Below are 25340 nucleotides of genomic sequence, written 5' to 3'. Positions count from 1 at the left end.
CTACAACTTTGTCAGAGACACTATACCGATAAAATCAACCGTTTCGGCCCTAAAAATATTGTTTATCCTCAAAAAATGGTGGGCGATCTTACTCCGCTGGTGGGCGGGCTTACCCCGCATGAAAAAGATCTGCACATTTTCAATGAATTTTTAAAATTAAAAAAAAAACTGGAAAATAAACAAAAATATTTCAGTTATTTTTTAAATGCGGGTATTGAATAGAAGAACCTCTTAGCGAAGAAAAAATGAAATTGCAGCCGCAACTTTTTTTTTTCTATAAACAGAATTGCTTAAGGGGGCGGTCTTACCCCGCTTACCCCTATTTTATATGCCCGAATATTCGAATGCACACCTGGATGTACCCCACATTGGACAACTTATGGGGGGTAGGGGGTACGCAAATGTCCACGCTTACCCACAAAAGGGAGTAGGGGGAAATCCACGTGGACACATTTTTCTTTCCAAAAAATAGAAATCTTATTAAATAGGCTTATTCTACAGGTATTCTGATTTTTAGAGTCGTTGTCAGCTTTATTTTGAGATAAATTTGAAATCATTTTATTTGCGGCCTCTTTGTTTTTTTTTTGTTGGAATGATTCTTCAGACATGTTGAGAACATTTTAAGAATTTCAGGTAAAAAAAGTGTTTTTTTTTGTTTTCTCTTGTTAACAGAAGGACTTTTAAGGTTTCATAGGATAATTTGGAATGATTTTTCATAAACTTTGTGTTACAGTGACCGGCACAAAAAAAGATCCACCCCCAGTATAATTTTTTTTTGAAGCCTCTCGTTCTTTTTGTTAACTTACTATGGTTTAATTTATGGAACAGAAAAGTTTACCTCCAAACTTTATTTTTTCTTTAGACATATCACTGATTTTTATTTAAAAATATTTAAAAAACATATGTTCACTTTTGGGTTAGTTTTTGAAGTATGACAGAAAAATAGATCCACTTTATTTTTTTAAACAAAACAATAGTTCAAACGAATCAAAACAAACTACTAGTAGTTAATATGACCTCCTTTGGCCTCAATCACCAATTGAAGACGCTTTGGCATGCTTTCAACGAGGTTCCGGAGATACTGTGGGTCCAAATCGTCCCAAGCCTTTTGTAGGGTTGTAAAATATGTTTGTTTGTTTGTTACTCCCGTTTTATCCACATTGTTGTCGAGTATGGCCCAGAGATTTTCAATTGGGTTCAAATCGGGGCTCTAGGGTGGCCATTCTATTGATTTGATGCGGGTTGATCGGAAGAATGCACGTGTTTTCTTCGCTGTGTGTTTTGGGTCGTTGTCTTGCTGAAATGTATAACTATTCTCCAGTCCCATTTTAAGTATCGACTCCTCCTAATTCTCACACAAAATGTCGATGTACATTTCTGCCGTCATTATACCCTTGATTTCGCACAAATTTCCTACACCAAACCACGAGAAACAGCCCTAAACCATAATGTTCCCACCGCCGTGTTTCATTGTTAGCTGGAGATGTCTATCCTGGAGCCCCTCATCGCTTTTCCGCCAAACTCTTAATCGCCGTTTCTTATTGAAGAGCTCAAATTTTGACTCATCAGACCAAATGACATGCCTTCAGAACTCCACGGGCTTGTTGATGTGGTTTTTGGCAAAGAGGAGGCGTTTATTTTTGTTCACTTTGCTAAGCATCGGTCTCTTTTTAGCAAAATAGCTCTTCAAATCATTTTCTGCTATGCGCCGACGAATGATACGGTCAGAGATCGTCAAATCCAACCGTTCCTTAATGGCTCGCACAGTTGTGCGTAGATCTTTCTTGATCTGCCGGATGATCAAGTCATCGGTTCGCGCGCTGCTTTTGCGTTTTACCCCTCTTCCCGGTCGATCAGCAACACTACCGAGCTCTTTATGTTTTCCTATGATCTTTTGCACTGCTCCACGGCTCACTCCAAATTTTTCCGCCATTTTCCGTTGAGATTCCCCACGCTTAGCATCACGCATTGTCTTACGCCCTCTACATTAAATGTTTACGAGAAACAAAAACATTGAAGTGTCAACACCGGGGGGTTGACCAACGTGAAATACACGGAAAAAAATATTACGGTGGTGGATCTTTTTTTCTGTCATGCTTAAAACAAACTAGCCATTAAGTAAACACTTTATTTAAATGTTTTTTAAATAAAAATCATTTATATTTCTCCAGAAAAATGAAGTTGGGAGATCAACTTTTATGTTCCAAAAATTGAAATAAATGTGTGTTAGAAAAACACGAGTTTTTTTCGAAAACAATTTCCTCCTGGGGGTGGATCTTTTTTGTGCCGGTCACTGTAGCTCTTTCGGGCTCTTTCAACTAAGCTAACAGCTAAATTGGATTGAGTTTCGTCATAAGTCTCATTTATCTATAAAACCCCTTTTTTAGTTAAATTTTGAATCATTCCCCGCCTCGATCTTTTCTTCTATTTAGAAACGTCCTGCCGGATTTTAGGGAAGTTTTCCTGCATCAACTTTTTGCCTTTTAGAGACTGCCCTTTTTTGGATTTTGCTGTTTTCCTGAGAACTTGTTAAACTGAGATTGAAAATATTTTTTTTACTATCGGTTTATAACAGTTCTAGTCAGTTTGCATGTCGACACGTTTTCATAAATTTTGAGGTAAATTTGGTGTGTTTGTTATTTTTCAAATCTTTTCTTACTTGTAGATTTTTTTTATCTCTCTATTTCTGGCTTAATTTATGTCTAATTCCTAAATGAACCACAAAAACGAACGTTTTTAAATATTTTTTTTTTTGTTAAAAAATGTCTACGTGAACAAAGAGGACCCCTCCCCTCCTGGGGATGTTTCATCAATGTTTACGAGGGGGGCCGAGAGGTCTAAAACGATGATTTTTCTGTCCACGTGTAATGTGGACAGCCCCAAACTACTACGCTTATAAAGTATTAGGGGCCGTTTATAAACCATGAGGTCATGTTTTGATAAATTTTCACACCCCCGTAGTCTTTCGTGGTCTTTTGGTCAACCCCCCCCCCCCCCCCCCCGTCCATCCTCCAACTTTAACCACGTGGTCTTTTCATTTGTCAAAAATGCACTTTTTCTCCATGGTAGGTAAATTTTTACATTTTTGTTATTAAGCTTTTAGTACATTCTATATTTCGAAGAAAAAAATGCAAAAGCTTCATTCTCGATTTGATGGCAAAAATAAATTATAAATCAGGAAAAAAGACCATGTGGACATTTTGTTGACCCCCTCCATCCCCGTGCGTGGTCTTTCAGGGTTCATGAACCTGAAAACTTCCTCCCCGATAACCGTACAAATTTATATACAGATGTTTTTGAGTCTAAGATGTATTTTTGCGACGTTACTGTCCGACGACCTTTCTGTATTTCAGAGGTGTTGTGTGGGAGGTGAACAATGTCAACCTTTGATGATTTTAAAACTGCTGGACTGCAGTATTCAATTCGATATGTAGGATCTATATTCGCATAATAGCCCTATGTAAAAGAATTTTTCATATTGCAAAGTAGAGATCATAATTTCCTATAATCATTTCAATTTAATTATAAGGGATTTTAGGCCTAAAGGGTGCTTTTTTATGATATTTGTTTCCGTCGGATTTCCTTTGCTTTCTGCAACAATCGATTGGGAAATTAGTTACGCCTCCATCAACATGCAGCAAATTTGTAATGTAATGACAAGAACTATTGAACTATTGAAAAATATCGAGACATGTTTTGAGCTCATATGTCGACCAATTAGAGCTGAAAAGAAGTCTAATATGGGTATTTTTCGAACCAAGGTTTTATCTAGAGACGAGAAATCAACCCAAGATATCAAAACGACTTTTTCCGGTTTCTGGAAAAAAATCTAAAATGGCCCTATACCACCCAATACAAATATTTCTCAAACCAAAATAATACTGGGACCGGAAATCAAATCAAGATGCCATTTTGAAATCCAATATGGCGATTTCCGGTTTCAGAAATTTATCAAATACCACCCATTAAGGTTATTTTGGAAACTAAAATGATACTCAGAGGCTAAAAATCGAGTTTAGACTCTATTTTTGAAACCCAAGACTTCCGGTTTCCGAAAATGACCAAATTTCGTCCCCAAACGCCATTTGGAGATTCGAAGTGGCAACTTCAAATGATAGAAAACAGCCAAAAATAGTCATCCCGGAATCGAGATGAAATACAGGATAACGACTTTCAGTTACCGAAAATGACCAAATACTAAATTGTATGGTTATTTTGAAGATCGAAATGATAGCCAGTGGCCGAGAATCGACTTCACAGACCATTTTGAAATCCAGCATGATGACTTCCGGTTTCCGAAAAACAACCTGTAATGACGGAGACCACCCAATATGGATATTTCTGTAATCGCAATGATGCCAAGAGATCTGAAATCAACTCAAGACGAAGTTTCGAAATCCAAAATGGCGGCTTTTGTTTTCCAGAAATCACCAAATATCCAAACCCCAAATAGGCCTTTTCCGTAATCGAGATGATGCACATAGGCCAAAAATCGACCCCTGACGCTATTGTTTAATCCGAAATGGTATAAATCCATGTGCTCCTTTGAAATCCAAGAAGGCGACTTCTGGCTTTCGAAAAACAGCCTTCAATGACCAAACACCACCTAATACGGTGTTTTGGACATAAAAATGTTGCTCATAAACCGGAAATCAAATCCAGAAGTTATTTGTAAATCCAATATGGGTCATTCCATACAATACGACCATCTCAGATTTTGCTCAAAGTTGGGGGAATTATTGATCTACTGTCACTTTGGGAAAATCCCAAATTTGGTGTCGATTGGAATACCCCCCGCTCTATGGGACCCCCCTGTTCATTGCAAAGTCACGCATTTTTTGTTCAAAATCTCTTTTTTCTTTTTCTTACAATTCATAGGCGTAAGATGTCCGAAAAATACTGATAGATGATTTTTGAAGAAAATAAACCTAGGAATCCAGAAAAAATATGAATTTTGACCGGAAGTGTGGCCAGATAAACTATTTTTGTATTTGAAAACTAAATTTACATTTTTCGGCAAATGCAGCCATTTTTATGCTAAATTTGATAATTTCATCGTGTTCCTTGGAAAATTTCACATAAAAAACAACTATCATCCCGAGGTAATATGAGCCAATCTCGAGATATAACATTTTTACGAAAAAAGTTCTGAATTTCGAAATTAATTTTTCGTAAAAATGTTATATCTCAAGATTGGCTCATATTACAACGGGGTGGTAAGTGTTTCTTACGTAAATTTTTCTGAGAAACACAATGAAATTATCCAATTTAAAATAAAATAAGCAGCATTGGCCGAAAAATGCAAATTTAGTTTTAAAATACAAAAATAATCTATCTGGCAACACTTCCGGGTAAAAAATATTTTTTCTGGATTCCTTGGTTTGTTTTCTTAAAAATTCACCTATCACTTTTTTTCGGGTGTCTTACGTCTATAAATTATAAAATAAAATAATTACGAAGTTTACAACTTTTTTCGTAAAAATATTATATCTCGAGATTGGCTCATATTACCTCGAGATGAAGGTTGATTCTTATGTAAAGTTTTCCAAGGAACACGATGAAATTATCAAATTTAACATAAAAATGGCTGCATTTGCCGAAAAATGTAAGTTTTGTTTTCAAATACAAAAATAATTTATCGGGCAACACTTCCGGTCAAAACTTATATTTTTTCTGGATTCCTTGGTTTATTTTCTTCGAAAATCATCTATCAGTATTTTTCGGACATCTTAAGTCATCTTAAGAATTGTAAGAAAAAGAAGAAAGAGATTTTTGACAAAAATTGCGCGACTTTGCAATAAAGAGGGGGGTCCTATAGAGCGGGGGGTATTCCAATCGACACCTAAATTGAGATTTTTCCAAAGAGACAGTAAATGAATAATTCCCCCAACTTTGAACAAAAGATTGATGGTACGTGCTCTGAAAACTCTCCGTTAAATTATTGAATTTCAAGTAATTTATGCAAGCAAATTTGCTGAAAAGTGAAGAAAAGTTATCAGTGATGTTTTTATAACGTGGTAATAATGAAGTATCAGTGAAAATGCATATTTTTCTAACGTTGGAATGGCAAATTTATCCACGCTCAAAAATTGCCAATTTGCAAAGCCAGGAAAGTTGTGCAAGTGTTAGTGCTAACTCGGTGTTTCGCTCTGACTAGCGATGTGTTATGCACGTACAAAAGATTGCGTGGTGATGTGAGCGAAGAAGATGGCAGTTGGATAGCATTGTGCTATGGTGTCGCTTGGTGCTGCTCGGTGTGCATACCATCACCGACAAAGCACCATCATCAGAATGATCTAGATGAGTATAAGTTTTGTTTCTCTTTTTTTTTTTAAATGCTTAGGCACTCGGTTTTCTGTGGTAGCTGATAGCGGGTTTCAGCTTGCCCTTTTGGCATGAGTATGAATGTGAGAATGTGTGAATGATCTGTTTGACGTACGAAGTTTTTTAAGCATGTAGAACATTTTTTTATTGCCAAGCTGCCAAGCTGGGTTGCCGGGTGCGATGAATCTCGTTTTTTTGTTTTCAATTATGCGCTGCGCGTTTGTTTTTTAGTAATCGACAAGTGCGTTTTTCGATAATGTGTTGAAATTTTGTTTCAATTCGTGTTTGAGGCGCAGGACGCAACACAAAATAACACTTGACATTTCGTAGAATTGTATTGAATAACACCATATAATTTCATACCATTTCTCATTACGATGTGGGACAGTATGTTTGGATGCTTTCCCGAAATTTTTCAGAACAATGTTTCTGTGAGCTTTTGTTTTTCGATTTTTCAAGCTTTTGGTTAAATGTTGCGGCTGAATAGTTTTTATAATTATAAATAATCGTTGTAGCAGCGTGACATGAATACACGACAACTGTACTATGATAAGTTTGGCGGTTTGAGATCGAATTTAGGAACATGTTTTGGCTCAAGTGCATGTTTGCTTTTTTATATACTTTAAGGGCTTTGGATGCATGAAATTTTGCCAGTTTTTCAATTTTGATAGATAGTTTTTGCGTCAACAACCTAAACCCCTTAAGCCAACTCCGTAGTACTTACGAGAGTGTCACTGAGTCGGTGGCCTCTCATTAAGTAAGTATTACATCATCAATATCCTTTCTAATATCCCCAAGCTACGGTAAAGATGGGAGTGGCCAGCAATGATGACTATCGGGCCTACTTCAACTCAGATTGGTTTAAATGTTACTCCCAAACATTGTACCTCATACAATCCGAGTGGAAGCGTTAGTCATCAGTCTGCAATCTACGAAATATACCGTGCTTACGCTACGCTACGCTACGCTAATTCCCCCAGCTTTGAACAAAATCTGTGATGGTCGTGTCCAAGTGGCATGTACACTTCGTATGGAATGACCCATATGGCGGTTTCCGGTTCCTGGAAAAGGTCAAATACCACCCAATATGGGTATTTCGGTAATAAATATGATACACGGAAGCCAAAAATGGTCATTCCAGAATCGAGGTCATGCTCTTAGACCGTCAATCAAATCCAGACCCAATTTTGAAATCCAAGGTGGTGACTTATAGTTGCTGAAATACAGCCAAAAATGACCAAATACCAAACAGTATGATTATTTCTAAACTCAAAATGATGTTCAGAATCCAGAAATCGGTCCCATTTCTTAAATCCAAGGTAGCAACTTCCAGTTTCTGAGGACCCCAGATGAAATTTTAAATTTCACAGGGTCACCACACAATTTCTAGAGAGTTATTTTATTAGTTTTTGGAATGAAAAGTTGGCTTCAAACTTATTCTTGGTGATCATTCGCAAATGCATTAATGCAAGTAATGTAACAAAAAGCATTATGTTGAGGTAGTTATCAAAATGGATGGATATCCTTTTTATTTGCGAACCAAATACACTTCACAAATCATTTCGAATCGAAATAACAGATTCCAAATTGTTTACGTTTGGCACTTGGGTCCTTCTGCACGTGTTGCTTGACTGAAGATTAGCACAATACTTCAGCTATTCCTAGCCAAAATAATAAACTTAGTATCAGAATGTTTCTTCAAGCTTCTAACATTTTTACGTGCTATTTTCTCGAATGTATTCGTTAGAATTTTGTTAGGGATTGGAACATTGAAACATAATTCAGGAGAACGAAATTTCGGGCAGAATAAATACAGTATTTATATATATGGTATTATTAATATTTGTTTAAAATTATGTATATTTGAGAGATATGCGGTTGTCGTCGTAAACTTGATAACAACGCGGGCCGGGAATCAGCTAGTAGCGATATGATTTTCGCTCCACATGGACCAAATGTTCACCTATCAAGAAATCCCCGATAAATTTCAAAAATTCAACTTGCAGGCTCACCATCAGTTAATAGATTTCGAGGCAGCGTACGATTTAGTTAAAAGAAATAAGTTATTGCGGATTATGCGCGAACATAGTTTTACGTACCATTCGACATCATTGTTATAACCGTAGTAGAGCCTCTGGACCTTTTAAGAGAGAAGCTGCGAGAATAGAGCTTATCACAAACTGTGCCAAAATGAAGTACACTAATTCTTTTCTACGCGGGGGATACATAAGGGGCCATCCACATACCACTCGGACAGATTTTTAACGACTATTACGCCCACCCCCCCGCGTGGACAAATGCCCATATGAATTCTTTTTTTTTTGTAAGGACCGTGGACATTCCACAACCCCCCCCCCCCCCCCAAGCTGTCCACGTGGTATGTGGATGGCCCCTAACACATTAACACTCTTTTTTACGTGAGGGATACGTAGCGCGTAAAAAAACCGCGTTATTTCCGAAATCCGCGTAGTAAAAAAAAACGCGTGGTTTCCTAAATCCGCGTAAATTCCGAAATCTGCGTAAAATAAACTCCATTTGCTAAACGTTTTTAATCATTGCTTCCAAATACCTTCGAAAACGAATCAATAGCAGTGTTATTTCCGCCTACGAATCGGGCTAAATAATAAGCAAAACATAAAAAGGTTAGGCCAAATCAATCAATATTTAGTAATTTGTTTAAGTAACCTCATCGGACACTCTAAATAAGCGATTTGAACACAAAAAACTAATAAAAACATACCGCATAATAACATGCCGCATAAAAAACTTTTTTGAAAAACCGCGTGAACTCCGAAATCCACGTAGAAAAAAACTTCGTGAATCGAAAACCCGTACAAAACTTGTACTCTATGAAACGCTGGTTCTCTCGGTGGTGTCCCTCTATGGCCATGCAGTATAGACACTGAAAGAGACTGAGCTCTTGGTGATCAATCCTTGACGGCAAACTGGAAAATAGTTATTGGCGCAAACGCACAAACCATGAAGTGTACCTGGCATACAAATCGGCGGATATAGTCAAGCGGACAAAAAACGGCATGTAGCTATAATGCCCGAGGAGCGATCAACAAGGCTATAATCAGCAGGGTTCCCGACAGAGGCTCTCGATGCTTGGATAGACGGTCTACCGTAGACCCCGCACTTGTTGGATGTGTTTTCACGAAGAGGATGCTCATATAATAGGTGTTAGAGGCAATTGGAGGATAGCAGCCCAAGACAGAGTGAACTGGATTGATAATTGGACTGTCACCACAAAAGTCAGAAAAGTAATATAAATATGAAGGTATTGATGAATAAATACGAAAATGCGTTTTAACAACAAGTAGGAAACTTTAAGGCTTACACTTTAAATGATAGCCGAACCGCAAAAAAATATACAATGCAAACTATTAAAAACGAAAGTTTTCCATTGAAGTCACTTTAAAATCTCTAAACAACATCTTAAGAGAGTTTGAATAGTAATAAAAACAAACAAAACATTGTTTTATAGATTTGATAGAAATTAGACATTTAACCCAAATAAAGTGCCGCCAAAATTTGAGAGTCAATAACTCATTTTGTTGATTTCTGCATTAACTGCATGTTCTCTCCCGTGTGCATAGCAAGCTGGCTGCTGTGTAAGGTAAAAGTAAAGTTCGCACAGCGCGTGGCCAAAACTATGCGTGCCAGGACAAATTATCGTCTTAAACAAACAAACGGTGACATGCTAGCGCTTTATTACGCTAGCAACACGATGCAGCACGATAAAAAAATAATCGCAATCATTTCGAATGAACCTAACAATGGTCATCTATTATAGTCTATTCTGTCTCTAGTCCGAATAGGACAGTAATGAACATTTCCCCTGCGACTATTACACCCGGTGCGTAAAAGTGAAGAGCCTATAAATATCGATGAAAGCACCTACAGTGAATGAGCCAATTTATGGATGATCAGAGTAGTTTGTGTTGTGAATCGGAAACCTTTCTAAACTGACGGTCTTCCATAGTATTATCGGTTATTAAGTTATGATGAAATAAACTAGATATTGATTGACCGCCTCCCAAGCGATAATTCGTTTTCGTGACAGCAGTTCTAAAAGTAAAAACGACGGCAGAAGGATAAGAAACACTGTAGGAGTTTAAATGAAGGACCTTTTTCAATGAATAGCCTTTATGTCGACTGAAGTTCAATATATCATAACTTGACTATGATATTTGAACCATTACCACGTGAGTTTTACTTTGTTGTGTTGCACTTAATATTGATTTAACTTTACAAACCTATCAAAGCTTGGATTTATTCAATCACCAATCTGGAATTACATTGTTTGTATCGACTATTGAAATCACAAGGTCATATGACAACAAATGTATACATATAAGTAGTCTGCAAAAAACAACAACCATATTCTATAACAGTATGGTATGTGTTACAAATTAACAAAATAAACTGGATTGTTCGATTGAAACGAAATGGTGTGAAAACCACTTATACAGGAGCGAGCGCGCTTTGCTTACCCCAATCAATCTCAATTATAAATTTAAATCAACCGATCAAGAATCGACGCGTGGCGGAATGTTTGATAGACTGATATCAGCAACGGTATCATGGTGCCGCTTTTCGTATTTATGAAAAGTAGTTTTCAGTGCCCCAACGCCTCACCCACAATGTCGAATGTCAGTATTGTAGTATCTGTATTAAATGCAAGTGGCGGATACTAGCTTGTGGAAGCCGTATCATTACTGCAAAAGCAGTAGTAGAAGAATCTGGAATTGCTGCATTGGACATTTATTCATAATTTCTTTGAAACCTGTTCCACCACTGCACTGGTAAGAGCTGTATATAAAATTGTTTATAGTGATATAAAAGAGACATTCCATCAGCACTAACATGCACTTTCGACGATCTGGAGATCCGGCGGCCGTACTCTTTTAGTCGTTGGACGTTTAAAATTAGTTCGTCGCATCCTATCATCTTCATGGTGGCTGGCTTGGTAGTGTTTGTAACGGAGAGCAAAAGTGGCCAGCAGAATATCGCCCCCCGAACGATGCTCTGCGGTTGCTGCTAGTGGGGGCGGTACGAGGTCAGTCTCAAGCACCGTTGCGGTCGGCACAATGGGCAGGATCGAATGCATTCACGCTGTTTTCGGGAATATCGCGAAGAGATTTATGCGGTATTTATGCTGTTCGCTTCGCCCTCGTTCGCCACCCCAAACTGTGAGATCGCGGAATATCTTTTTTACGACTGTTGAACTTTGTATACTGAACGGAACGAGCTTTTCGACACGTTAATGCTTGTAATATTCCTCCGGTCGTACTGAACTTAAATTCAAAACAAATCTCGCCAAAAGTTTTTCTCATGAACACACTTTGTAAAAAAATAGTTAATAAATGTAGAGGAAAAATAACAACCAACAATGGGTTGTTTGAATTTCAGCTTTTCTTTTAAACACAAAGATATATTTCATTTTCTCAGACCTATAACTATGAGTTACTCAAAATTTATCGCTTTTATTTTTCCTTTGCGAGTAGACTATGAGCGTTCCCAAGAAAACGTCCGCTACGAATTCGAAACACAAAACCGCGGACTAATGGCAGAGGAAGCAACATAAACAAGTTTTGTTGAGAATTTAAATCGATTTCAATCGATCGTAAGAATGCTCTTAACATAAAAGTCATGTCTTAAGCTAATTCTACTATCCCGGCAATAGCACTTTACTAGGTGTGCCGTGAATCGGAATTAGTGGTGAAGCGGTCGGTAAAATTTTTTGACTTTGCCAATACATGATATGGGGGCAAATCACGTTTTTACATAACGCGCCTTCTTTTCAAATACTATGACTGTAAAACATCCACTGTTGTTGAAACTACGAAACCGAAGCGAATACTCCGTAGATATTAAGAATTATCTCTGTGTTAACATTGATATATAGTAATTAACTCATTTGATATGAAAATAAAAAAAAACTGGAGCTAAGCATAAATCTAAATTGTATTTTTTGGCTTTCATTTTATTGCTAAAAAATTAAAAAACAAAATTGATAGACTGTCGATCCTTTGCATATGAGCTGTAAATTTTATAGGCCCATATAAACAGTTAGCTAATAAAAATTAAAAATAAAATATGGGATTGACACAACTATAATCAAAAACTACCAAAATTCGAAGCTAAACCCTATGTACTATTCGGTAGGAGATACTAAAATTTAACGGGCCGTCGACATTAAAGCAGATGGCATGTCAATATCCGCCATCCTCTATGCGATAAAAAAGCGAATTTTATTTTTATCCAGCACACGTGGAAGAGATCAATATGAAAACTGGTGTAGAATTTCACGAATAGTAAAGTGTGACTTATATTGGCGATATCATTCTATCAATTTTATCCCATTACTAAGGTATCTTAAAAATTACTAGTGAGACGTTTTCCACGTTTTCTTTTTTTTTTCAGGAAAGTATAGGATTCCACAGTACAAGATCATCGGAGTGTTACAATCCCATGATAAAACAATTCGGCGAGATGGTTTGAAACGTTTTGCGTTTTGCATCAAAACCGTCGGAATATTTACAAGCTCAATTAACCTTCATTGTCAGTTACTATTTATAACATCACAACTAGATTTAAATGAACACTGCATAATACTGATACAATTGCACTAGGAACAACGATACTAGTTTGCTGTGACGGATATTAACGGCACTAAATCTGGTACTAATAATAAGAATTTACGCGTAATCTCACTGTAGTTCCGAACGATAGCTGTATGTTAGACGCACATATAACCAAAACTTTAAGCACATAAGTCGCAATTAAGTAAGACATGCAAGGTAATTAGACACCGAACACTTCATACACAATTTCACTGTGAAGCAGCATGCCAGCAGCGTACTTTTACGCGCCATCCGCTGTACGAATGCATCCCTTTCGAGGAGCCAATTCCGCTGCGTTTGGGTCCGAATCCGTGCACTTTTTGCGTTTGCTTTTCCGCTGGAGATCACAACTTGACACTGGAGAGATCGGAATCGTTGAATGTCGCGGCTGAACTGAGGCTGATCTCACCTCTATTCTCAGCAGTTGCCGACCATGCTGCTGGTGGCAGGGCAATGATGACCAGCACACTCACGGCACGGTGTCCACTGTCCGGCGAGTTACAGCGATCACTGCAGAGGGGCGCGCGCGCAAATCTTTCGAACGCAACTCGCAAACCAACCGTCATCGGGGCTGCTAGAGAGCCAGGATCGCTCACTCTTGTGCCAAAGCAAGCTACGTCACCGTTGAAGGAAAAAAAATCATGTACATATCCTAATGTCGGTAAACAGTTGGTTGCAATAGCAAAGCTGAAAATACGTCATGAAGTCAAACGACATGTTTGCGGCAGGAGGCACGCTACCAACATCAAATGCTACTATTTGCGTTGTTACAACCCGAGCGGCAAAAGAGAGTGACGTTTTTTCGCAGCGAGAGCAACAGTTTAGGTACAATGTAAGCAACATGATAACCTCAACGTCGCGAAGGTAGAAAAAGAATAACGGAACAACACATCTAGAACAAAACAGCTGATTGGCAGGGCTGTAGCCGGGTCGAGATTTTAACTAAATAAACATTCGTTTGATTATTTTTTTTACTGAATACTGCTTTGCTTGGATATTTACCGCGTGAGTACCATACGCGTTTCTGGTATTGAATAAATAAAATAGATTTCATGATTCCATTTCATAACGCAATTAGTTGGTTGATTTCGTTTTTTGTTCATAAACAAGTTTTCCGCCCTGCTATTTGTTACTACATAGAACTCAAAAAATTCCCAATGTAATATGTTATAATTATCGGACATATCCACAGCATTACCTACACGTTTTTAAAGACGCCTGAGAGTCTTGCAGGAAAGCAGAGGCTCTAGAGACTTCAGGCGTCTTCTATACGGTAAATTAATGTTGATTGAACATAGAAAAAACTCCCTCTGGTGATAAATGAAGCGTGCTATACCCGTCGTGATATCGTTACCATATTACATAAAACTAGTTTACAAATTAGATGGTATAAAATGGTACTCATTTTTAGAAAAAGAAACCACCCGGAAACTTTCGACGGAGAATCTGGCATTGATTACGCGCGATAGGAAGGAATTTTTGCGGTGGCTTGTGACAATGGATAAAACATTGATCCATAGATGGTGAAGAAAAACTCGTTCTTCTCGCGATACAACCAATGAATCGAAGGAATTACGTTATTTCCCGTTTCCCCGGTTTAAAATGTGGCTCTCGGGCAAGCGATTCCTCTTGAACGGAGAGGTAGAGTTGGAAACAAACGACTATTTTGAAGGACTTAACGCGCGGCACTACAAAACTAGCATCGAGATGTTAGAGGACCGCTACAATAAGTGCGTAAAGACTAGGTCGAATAAAACAGTTTTTTGCATTTAAATAGTTTTTTTTTACATAAGTGGGACAAAAATTTCTCAGCCCATGTAGTATACTAAAAATAATAGAGGAGCTCGTAGCCAAAGGGTTACAGAGATCGCTTTAACAAACGAATGGCCATGAGTTCAAATCTTAGTAAAACCAGACCGTTCGATGTCAGAGGGACTTTTACGAATGGGTTTATTTTCAGGTTCCCTCCCACATCATCAGAAGTAGCATACAGTTGAAAGAATACCTCTTCAGGTAGGCATGGCAAGGTAACTTACGAGGCTCGTTAAAGAAAAGTGGTACAGTCTATCTATAGGCGTGCAGAGGGAAGGGTAAAAGTATAAAAATTCCGTTAGTGACAACGATGACAAAAGTACCTTCTTTCCCTTATATTCGTTGGACATGCAGAGGTGAATTAGGTCCTTGGCAACGGTGGTTCTTTGAGCAACTTCACTAGCTCAGATCACTGAGGAGCAACTACGAAGTTTGAGGTCGTGACAAGCTCGAGCTCATGTAGTATACTAATACTTAGGTACCTGCACTAAATAATTTTTCCCAATAGTGATATGCTCGATATTTGATTGCTATTGAATATTTTCTGGACCAGACGCTCAGTTCAAAGGTTAATTAAAATTATACTTCAATCCAGCTTACATAGTAGAGTTCGGACTATCTCGGCAGGTTCTGCATTAGACTACTGTAGGAAACCTGACGAAGAAAACCTCTGTTACAGTAAAAAATACTACAGAAGCCATCACCTTCTCTTATATTTCGACTGAGATTCTGACCATTTCAGAGCCTGCCTGCTGAGCTATTTTGATTGTATCTCTGAAGTATTCATCCCAATGTCAAACCGAAATCAATTAAAAATTGGGTAAAAATAGTGTGGAATCTCATGACCCCGTCAAAGTTGTACTGCTGGTGAAAAAAAGGAGCAGATATTAGTGCTTATTACGAGAGTCACTTTGCGGTGAAATCAGAGTGAAGTGAATACAGTCGGATATTACGGATCTCACGTAAGTGAGAAAAACGTTGCAAAAAGATATCTGGCGTGAAATCTGGATTACCGTGCTGGACCGAAATCCGTACACCTAAGCACATGATAATCTTTGACGGTCACTATAAAATCAGAAAATCATATATTGCTTTAAACTGGCATGTTTACTTATAGGTCTACTTATATTTTATCACTATTTTCAAGCAAAATGATTAAAATCACTCCGAAAGTCGAAAAAATCATGTTTAAATAGAACATGTTTTGAATCGAAATCCGTACACAGTTTTTTATCTGAATCAAAACCCGTACACTTTTGAATCGAAATCCGCACACACGCGATATAGACCGGATCAAAGTCCACACAGCAATGAATCAAAATCCGTATAGATATTGAATTACAAAAATGAACATCTTTTATTTATAATTTATCTTTAAATTTACGAATAAATATATTTTGAGGGTCAATTGGTTCCTAAAGTTTCACACGGTTTTCTAATTTTTTATATCAGCTAAAATTGTGCAGTTTTCGTAGTGTTTCGTTGCGGCACCCTTTGTCGTAGTAACGGGAACGCCGGAATCTCTCGAAGCTTCCCGGTACGACTTTCCCTTGCGCACCTCAGTCACAGCTCCTTCGAAATTGTTTCCCGTATATTGATACTTGTTTTTTCCATTATATGCTGAAAACAAGAAGAAAGTTCAACAATATATGTATGATACACACGGTGTACGGATTTCGATTCAAGCAATTAACAAGAATCAAAATCCGTACGGCACAGTTTTTGTTGAATAAATATAATTTACACTATTTACCAGACAATATACAGCTCGAAAATAACGAAGACTTACCCTTTTCATCAATTTCAAAAAGATTCATGGAGTAAAACACTTACATCTCACTTGAAAAACGTTTTTATCTGAAGAACGTTTCCTTAGTAAGTTCTCGAACGATACAACGAAATGATAACTGAAACCGATACACGATTGATTTTTCATTTTTAATATTTTTATTTCATGGCCTACTGGCGCATAGTTTAATTTAACAGAAGGCTAACAACTTAACGGACATGTACATGTAACTATCATATGAATTTTTATTCTTATAATGCTTAAAAATGGAGAAAAACATCAAGGTGTACGGATTTCGATACTGTACGGGTTTCGATCCAGCACGGTATTATGAATGTCACATCACTGAAGTGAAAACTGAAAAAGCGACGTTTCGCGTGGAATTATTTCACAACCATTTTGAACGCTGAAATGATGTCACGAAGATGGAGAAGGTTAGAGCTCAAAGGTTTCGTGTCTCGAAAAATGTCTTCTTACAAATTTTCACCTCAATCGGACTTAGGGAAATGGTTCCTCAAAGCGGCCAAAGTTTCACTTCGGTATCGAAAAAATTGCTAAACTAACTTTTGTCACCTCTCTTTAGGTGGAATCAGAAATACCTAGGTCTCAAAATGTGAAGTGAGCGTGAGAGTGAAATATATTTCACCGTGAAGTGACTTCCGTAACAAGTACTATTAACAGAATTAAGCAGGTATTAGACGAAGCAAATATTTGCTATTTTTGGTACGAATTTTATTTTGTGCAAATAAAATTCGTACCAAAAATAGCAAATGTTTGCTTCGTCTAATACCTGCTTTAGTTTCATTTCATAAAAAATTGGGATGAATCCTAACCACAAGGACATCGCGCTTTGCTAAGACACCTGACCGAAAGGGATATTACTCCGTGGATTTGAGGACGATTCAAAAAACGTTTAGTTACCAAAAATGTCTTCTATCACTGTGTCACCTGTTTTGCGGTCCCAGCTGCTATCAATTCCCTTATTCAGAATTTGTAATTTCGAATCGCATCATGAGAGACTTCTGGTTCTGCTTTCGAGTTTGGGGAAGGAGGCTCTCAGCTCTTATCCACAGGCAAGTGTGCAATTTATGCAACACCCATGTGCCTGATCAGCTTCTGTGTTCCAGTTTACCGCCTACCGACGCTGACGCTGTACACTAGGGTGCCAATCTTATATGGGAAAAAGGTAACCAGAAAATTAAGAAAAAATCCCACACAAAATGTTCACCTACCCGAAAAAACACCCTGTGAAAAATTTTAGCTCGATCGAACTTAATACGGGGAGCGATTGAAGTTTGCCCTTGAGAAATTCGAAAAATCACCAAAATCATGAATTTTTTCTTCAAATGATATCAGATCTCGACGTTTCATGCATTTTTAAACCATCTGGCACAAAAAAAAAATTCCGAAAACCGAAATTCCATGCACCCCATTCCGTTGGGTTAATTTTTGATTTTGTATAGGGTTTCTCAAGGGCCATTTTGGTTGGCACCCTACTGTACAGCCTTCCAGTGGGACAACGGGAAATGCGTCCATTAGTCGTCCCGGTTCTAAGTGCGGAAAAGGGGAACGAGGCTTCCTAAACGTTATCCACGGCAAGTAAAACACCGTTACATATGTTCATTCCGCCGATCTGTACTGCACTTTCAGTGTATTCACAGAACATAGCTTTGCAACTGATGTCCTCTGGACTTCGGATATATTACCAAAAGTGACACCATTCACTGTTTTGAATTAAAATCTGTTTCACAACTCGCAGCATTAGTCTGTGTGTATTCTATCTACCTCCCGATCGTAGATCCGATGTTATCGCTGTTGAAAACCATATCAATTCCGTATCTCTCGTTTAAACCGCAACGGTTTTTCATCTAGAGACTTTATTCGGCCGGGAGTAGTTTGGAAACGTTGATCTGCTTTAATAACGTACATCTGTTGCCTGTTTCGCTCTACTAGACGGTTTTAGTTTGAGCAACCTGACGGTCGACCACTAGATCTGGTACTCGTAAACGACACCATCATCACTACCTAAGTCTTTACTACCGCTTGAAATGGATCACCCAGCATTCGATCTAATGATCAATGTAACCTCAATCATGCAATTGAAGGATATAGATGACGTTCCAAGTCCAGACTTTTAGGCGGGGGCCCAGCGGGGTTGGTAACGTCTCCGCCAACCACGCTCGATGTCTGGATTCGAATCCCAACGCCGACATAGGCTGTTGATGGTTGTGGGGTGGCGTGATCCACTTACAACAACCAACCCAACAGGTCTAGATTCAATCACCGACACCGGGAGATTTTCTGAGGCGAGAAATCTCTGGGATCACGCCTTCCATCGCATGAGAAAGTAAAACCGTTGGCTCCGGTCCGTTAATCAACGGGTCGTAAGTTCGAAGTCTCCGGGCGTCGGTGATTGGCACAACAACAGTGGCGGAACTAGACCGACGGAAAATGAGCGAGAATGAAAAAAAGTCTTGACATTCGAGAGCTGATCGCGTTTGATATAGCATTGCTTTTTTTCATGTGGATTGACAATTTTTGGAATTCTTTTTACCTGTAAATACGCCATAGAGTGCTTCAACTGTGCTATCGAAAACGAAAACCAATAAAAAAAACTCCTTGGTCTAATCCTCGTCTCCGTGAATTTAGAGAAGCAGCGTTCCTCGGTGCTACGAAATTATTATAAAACGTGATGACCGGTTTCTAAGCAGTGATTCAACTAAATCAGTTATTCATAAGAAAATAACCGCTTGCTTGAGTATGCAGGGGTTAACGGAATCAACGAATATTTTGGTCGTTCGTGAATACCAAGCCCAAAGGCTAACCATGCTCCTGGAGGATTGTCGCAGCAGGACATTTATGATAAATGCACTCTATGTGCCCGTAGCATCCAGCACAATTTTTATGAGGCATACTGCTTCTGATGCTTAGGTTGATACTGCCCTAATTGGCCTTTCTAGAGATGTTATCGATTTCGAATGATTGCCGTGTATTGTACGCCGATTACCTGCTTCAAACTTTTAAAAGTTGTGAGAAATACGACGGATTGTGTTAAACTTCAGCGATATTCAATTATTCAAAATAAGTACTATTGAACCGTTTTTGATTGAAATTTATAATTTCAGATTACATTATTTCCGTGTATCTGACAATTGTGAACAAATAATGAGGTTATGAGGACGCTATGCGGTCAGTTCCACACAAGCACGGTTGCGAGAATGGCCCATGGGCAGCAAACAGTGTTTTCGGTAATATCCCTAAGAGATTTATGAGCAATTTATGCTTTTCATTTTGCTTCGTTAGCCGCTCAGAACTGTGAGACTGCGTAATGTTTTTTTTTTACTGTTGAACCTTACTGAACGAAACGAGTTCTTCAATACGCTAAAGCTTGTAACATTTAAGATTTTTTTAGCATTCATTTAAAGTTTTAAATTTTAAAGTTTTCGAAAAAGCGTTCCTTTTTTAATGTTAATTTGTTTTCTGTCATAGATTTCCACTGGAATTTTTGCTCAATCCAATCTTCGATAAGAATGTTTTTATGTTGTTAAATTTGTAAATATGTGTACAAATATGAAACTTACCAGGTAAATGTAACTAACTTGTATATATCCCACTGCCTACTTTTAAGAACAGATCTGAGTAGAGTAAGTAATCTCTAGAACCGTGAGGATATTCAAACTTGAATAATACTACTATTCGGATCTGCTCTGAATTGGGGAAGGTAGGTAAGTGAAGATACAACTAGGTTGTTTTAGTGTATCATTGTTTTTTTAAGTCGTGAGAAATTCTATATTTTATTAAACTTGTAAATTGTTGTGTAGAAAGACCAGACGTAGTAATATTGTGTATACAGTATATTTGATACTTGAATAAAATGATACTTTTTTTCATTGGTTAAACTTACATCAATTACAACACTAACTAATGAACATGCATTTTAAAAAAATGATCGTAACAAAAACAACATAAGCGACGATTGCAAAAATCGGAGCACGTTCTACTTTTCGTGATTTTTGCTAACGCATGAGTTATTGAAAAAAACATACCATAATTTGTGTGCAAACATTTGATCTTTTTGAACTCCTGAACAAGCAATTGAAATTCGAATGGTTTCAACAATTTGTACACAGGTTAATCAATATGAAAGCACAGCAATCTAGGGTCTCTATATCTAATAGGGCACTGCCATCGATTTCTAGAAGGTTTAGACAGAGATTAGGGGACAAAACATTGCATAAACTGGACACAACTCCGTGCTGACCAAATCTAATTTCAGTTTTTTTTCGTTATTTTTTTTCTGGATATTAGGTACCGTGTTCGAATGACGTCTCATGAGAGCAAAATTGAACCGTCTCAAAGAATGGTCGCCTTCGCCGGTTGCTGGTGGGTTACTGCTGACATGATAGGGTGAAAGCGAGCTTGTTACTATCAGTGACGGAATCCTGATCTGTTGTGGCAACTTGTTTGGCGAACCATGGCCGGATTCAGTAGCAGAATCACCGATTGGGGAGGGGCGCTTATCGGATGATGTCATCGGGAACGATGAACGAGGATTACTGGCACCGAACGCCTCATCCGGAAGAATTGTGTTCGGAAACGTACCATGGATGCTGCTAACCAAAGCTTTTACGTGATCGAAACTGCCTTTACGTTCCATATCACTACTTTCAAATTTATAGGTTTAGATGGCTAAGATTTGTGTTAAGGTCAGATTTGATATTTCAGTGTCATCCCACTTGAAATAAGTCTAAGGTAGTTGCGTAACTTGGGGATGGGCTCAGAAACACAGGTGAACATAAACAGTTGTTATGCGACTGGGTGTGACAACCAATTGATGTTAGTGTGCTTACTTTTGGAAGCGATTGCCCTGAACAGACACTAATAGTCACGGTAACAGGCATTAGTAAGTATGAACAACTAACAGTATTGTAGTGAATATACACATTCTGCAAAAACAATATAGATAAAAAAAAAATCATTGATTTTCTGTCAGTCTATAAAATACATTATGAATGAAACAGAACATAACTAGCGAATAACGATTAAGATGAAACAACACAAAAGGGATTTTTTTTTTACAAAAATCAACCAACACCCAGATGATGATTGGAACCACGCGCGATTTGACTTCCTAGTTCATAGCAAATTGTAACACAAAATCTTTTTGATTCAGTCCGGCACTTTGTTTAGTTTTAATTAACATATTCGTCCAATGTCCTGTAGAATTTCCTCTAAACGTGCTGGATTAATGCGATGAATAAAAGATTCAAACTGAAATAACGTAATTGAGACCAGTTCTCACTTCTTTATTGGGTATCTGGAATATATTAAAACTCAAGAACTGATAAATATATACACGTAAAACAACAAGACACATGACAACAATCATCGGTTTGTTCTAGTTTCAACCTAAGTTGTATTTATCTCTAACAAGAAGTAAACATCAAACTGGTCTTGAATTGAACTAGGCTTAGGAACAAAGTGTACTCGTATGCGTCAGAATCACGTCACGATGGCTATTGTTGATGATAGGGTGTACAATATAGTTGTGGGAGGAATGATACAGTAGAAAAAATGAACATAACAAAGAATTTATTCACCGGAAACAATGCACGAATAAAGCATGTTTTCATCCGAGAGATACTTTTTACTGCTCCATGTGAGCAGGTTTCTCTTGAGACAAAAACGCTGCAAATTCTGCGCAAAACAAAAATTACGATCAATTATTCACCAATATGCTTTACCTTTAACGGAACATGTGCTATTGGGTCAAGGTGTGGGGTGCAATCATCGATGATCAAATTTATTTCTTCCATACCGATCGACATTACGGAAGCTGCAATAATGTGGTTATAAACTGATTTCTGCTGGAACAATTATTGTCAGAAACGCATTTTGAACTTATTATACATGTATAACGCCGATGTGTGCTAAAATTGTACTCGAAAATGGTTTCTCAAGTTCGTTTGGTTGGGAATTATTACGGCAATTACTGCTTAGCGCGGAGTATATTGAGCGGTGGTTTACCCGTACTCGTGTTTGTTAAGAAGTGTAATGTCCCCCTTCAATTAATTATATTAGTAAGCTACAAAATAATAACGTGTGAACAAAATACAGTGTGAACGCTGTTTGAGTTCCGAACTCTTAGAATTTTTTATATACACGCTGCGTTATTATTTGTATACAACAATGCTTGAGAACGATCTTGTATTTTACTAATAAGACTGCAGGTAAATGTCAATTCAAATACGATGGCATCTGAGAACGAAAGTGTTCTTTTGTCATTGAAATAATAGTGCATATCCGTGAAGACAAAATTTACCTTTTTTGCAAATTAGATAACAACAACATATAATGTAGAATGAGCATTGAAAAAGAATTCATTTTTCCGTCCCATTTTCAAGTCAGTTAATTTTTTTCTCGAAAATTCGGAATAAAATTTTATGTAAATTGTTGGTTCCCCCTAAAAGTACATGATTATAAATCCGAAATATTCCGGAGCCGGTTATTTATTTTTTAATTATTTGAAGATTTTATTGCATAAAAAATGTTACCTATCATTTTATGACAGTTATAAGCAAATTGTTTTACACGATCACGATTGTAAACTCGACTAATAATGGTTATCAGGATGATGGTGTTCCAAGTTTCATTATCACATAAATTGTTACTTAGACGTGTGACAGGTAGAAAAGCTTCTGATCCCTAACGATGCTTATTCAGCATTTATTCGCTTACGTACGTAACGTTAAACCTTTGTTTAATTCAAAATATTAGATTATTCGATAGAATCGTTGATATACACGATATCTCGAGCTATATCAATAACGAGATGCTTTGCGGGAAGCTTTATAGTTTTGTAGTTGATTGGGGTTCGCCACAGAAGGCAGAATCACGAAAGGCAGAAGTACGAAAGGCAGAATCATGAAAGGCAGAACTCTATGACCGTACACACAAGGCAGAATATTTCAAAAGGCAGAATTTCGAAGGGCACGAAAGGCAGAGTCGCTGGTAGCAAAACCTGACTCACGATAGCCAAGTGCGTGATAACAAATTGGTGTGAATCCTGGTCACGGTATCAAAGCTGCTACTCTACCTTTATTATTGTATATTATTTGGTAACCAGACATAAGCAATGACCAGTTTTGATGGGAGGTGCAAATCAAGCCTAATTATTAGATCCGAAACGCGCAAACTGGTTTGGCTCAGGTCCTAAAGACTCTCACGGCATCGCGGAGAGTAATTTTTTGATGTTAGGTATAACTTACACTAGTCTCAACGGCTTGTTGGTTATAATTAACATAAAACAATTCATGCGGCGAAGACGCATAATCGAGGGCAAGGAACCGAGGCGGCACAAAGTCGCCGTGGTTTCCGCAGTCCGAGCCGGCCGCCGACCCGCCGTCGGAAGCGGCGGCCTCTCGCATACAAACAGCTGATCTACTGGTTTTCTAGGATTATTCAAACAGGTTTTCTTTCCCTTAGTTAAGCCCGAACGAGCGGTAGCGAGTAAGGACAGCATACACTTGGACAATAGAGTCGGCCAAAGGCCGCGAGTGTGTGTTGTTAAAAAGAAGATAGACCATTTTTTTATTTTGCCATTCGTGCTCTTTGTGATTCTGCCATTCGTTATTCTGCCTTATGAAATATTCTGCCTTTCGTAATTCTGCTTTTCGTGATTCTGCCTTTCGTGATTCTGCCTTTTGATTTTCTGCCTTCCGTAGGAGATCCGTTGATTGACAAATTCAATTCAAGTTGTAGGTACGCTAACTGCCATAAGTTTGGAATCGCTTCATTGAAAATTGCAATACCCAGTTAGAACATTGCAGCACCCAGAAAAGTTTGACATCACCTAAATGGGCCAATTATGTAACTCTATCTCGTGATTCCGACAGTCTAGAGAGTTTTGTTAGAGAGGGCTTGTTATGGGTGGACAGTATGGACTTTGAACATAATTTATCTTCTAAATCCCATTACTTAGAGAGTTGCACACTTAGATTTTATTGCCGAGAACTCAACAGCTGATAAATTCAGCGAAATGTTTTACAAGTTTTCAGCAGAATTTTAAAGAACTTCGGCAAACAAAATATCAATATATGCTGGTTTACGGTAGATTGATATATTTGCTGAATGTTCGTCGAAATATAGTGCTGATTTTTGTTAAAAACTTCGCCGAGCTCGATCTCAGCTGTTGGGAAGTTTGCCGAGATAAATTAAGTGTGTGCGATCTGCAGCAAAGTTTTTCAAGAGGTCAAGGGTTTAGCCGATAAAATTTTTTTTTCTGCCGTCTTCAACAAAGATGGTTAAGGGGTCAAGGACTCCTGGTTGGCCAATAGTTCATATCGGTGTTCTGCAACAACATGGTGCTAGTGTGCAAAAAATTGCCAGTTTTTTCTACTCTAGACGTTATTTTGAAATTCAAGATTAACTTCCGGTTTCTGGAAAAGTCAGAAATGTCCAAATACTGCCTACTTTTGTTATTTTTAGAAGCAAAATACTACTCTGATTCCTGAATCCGGATGTCAAGCGCTTCTGGTTGGCCAATAGATTGAGATCGGAAGTCTATCACAACGTGGTGCTAGTGGTCAGTATTTGAACTCCAGACTTCAAATTTAAGATGGTGACTTTTGGTTTCCGGAAAAAAATTTGAATACAATACCTATTTTTTAAGAAAACTTTCCGCATAATTGTTTAAATAGGAAGATACAGAATAAAATAAATTAAGAATTTCCTACATAAAATAGATTACCTTTATCTATTTAGGGGTTTTTACATTCTACTTGAAA

General features: G+C 37.8%; 1 protein-coding gene across 9 annotated transcripts in view; it reads right to left on the bottom strand.

Annotated features, from left to right (window-relative positions):
- LOC129725740 (kinase D-interacting substrate of 220 kDa) overlaps window positions 1–25340 on the bottom strand; it is a 54469-nt gene that overhangs the window by 13294 nt on the left and 15835 nt on the right. For 4 of the 9 annotated variants that reach the window (XM_055681888.1, XM_055681891.1, XM_055681887.1 and 1 more), the window contains exon 2: window positions 20867–21500. The exons of 4 other annotated variants lie outside the window; for them this stretch is intronic. In XM_055681888.1, the coding sequence (XP_055537863.1) occupies window positions 20867–21211 (345 nt within the window). In that variant the 5' untranslated portion in view covers window positions 21212–21500. Of the gene's footprint in view, window positions 1–11193; window positions 11606–20866; window positions 21501–25340 lie in introns of those variants that run through there. One more of the 9 variants, XM_055681893.1, reaches the window with a different exon arrangement.

Source organism: Wyeomyia smithii, chromosome 2, assembly GCF_029784165.1.
Source record: "Wyeomyia smithii strain HCP4-BCI-WySm-NY-G18 chromosome 2, ASM2978416v1, whole genome shotgun sequence".
Lineage (NCBI taxonomy): Eukaryota > Metazoa > Arthropoda > Insecta > Diptera > Culicidae > Wyeomyia > Wyeomyia smithii.
Note: the sequence above shows the minus strand (reverse complement) of the source record. Positions and strands in the feature narration are given on the sequence as shown.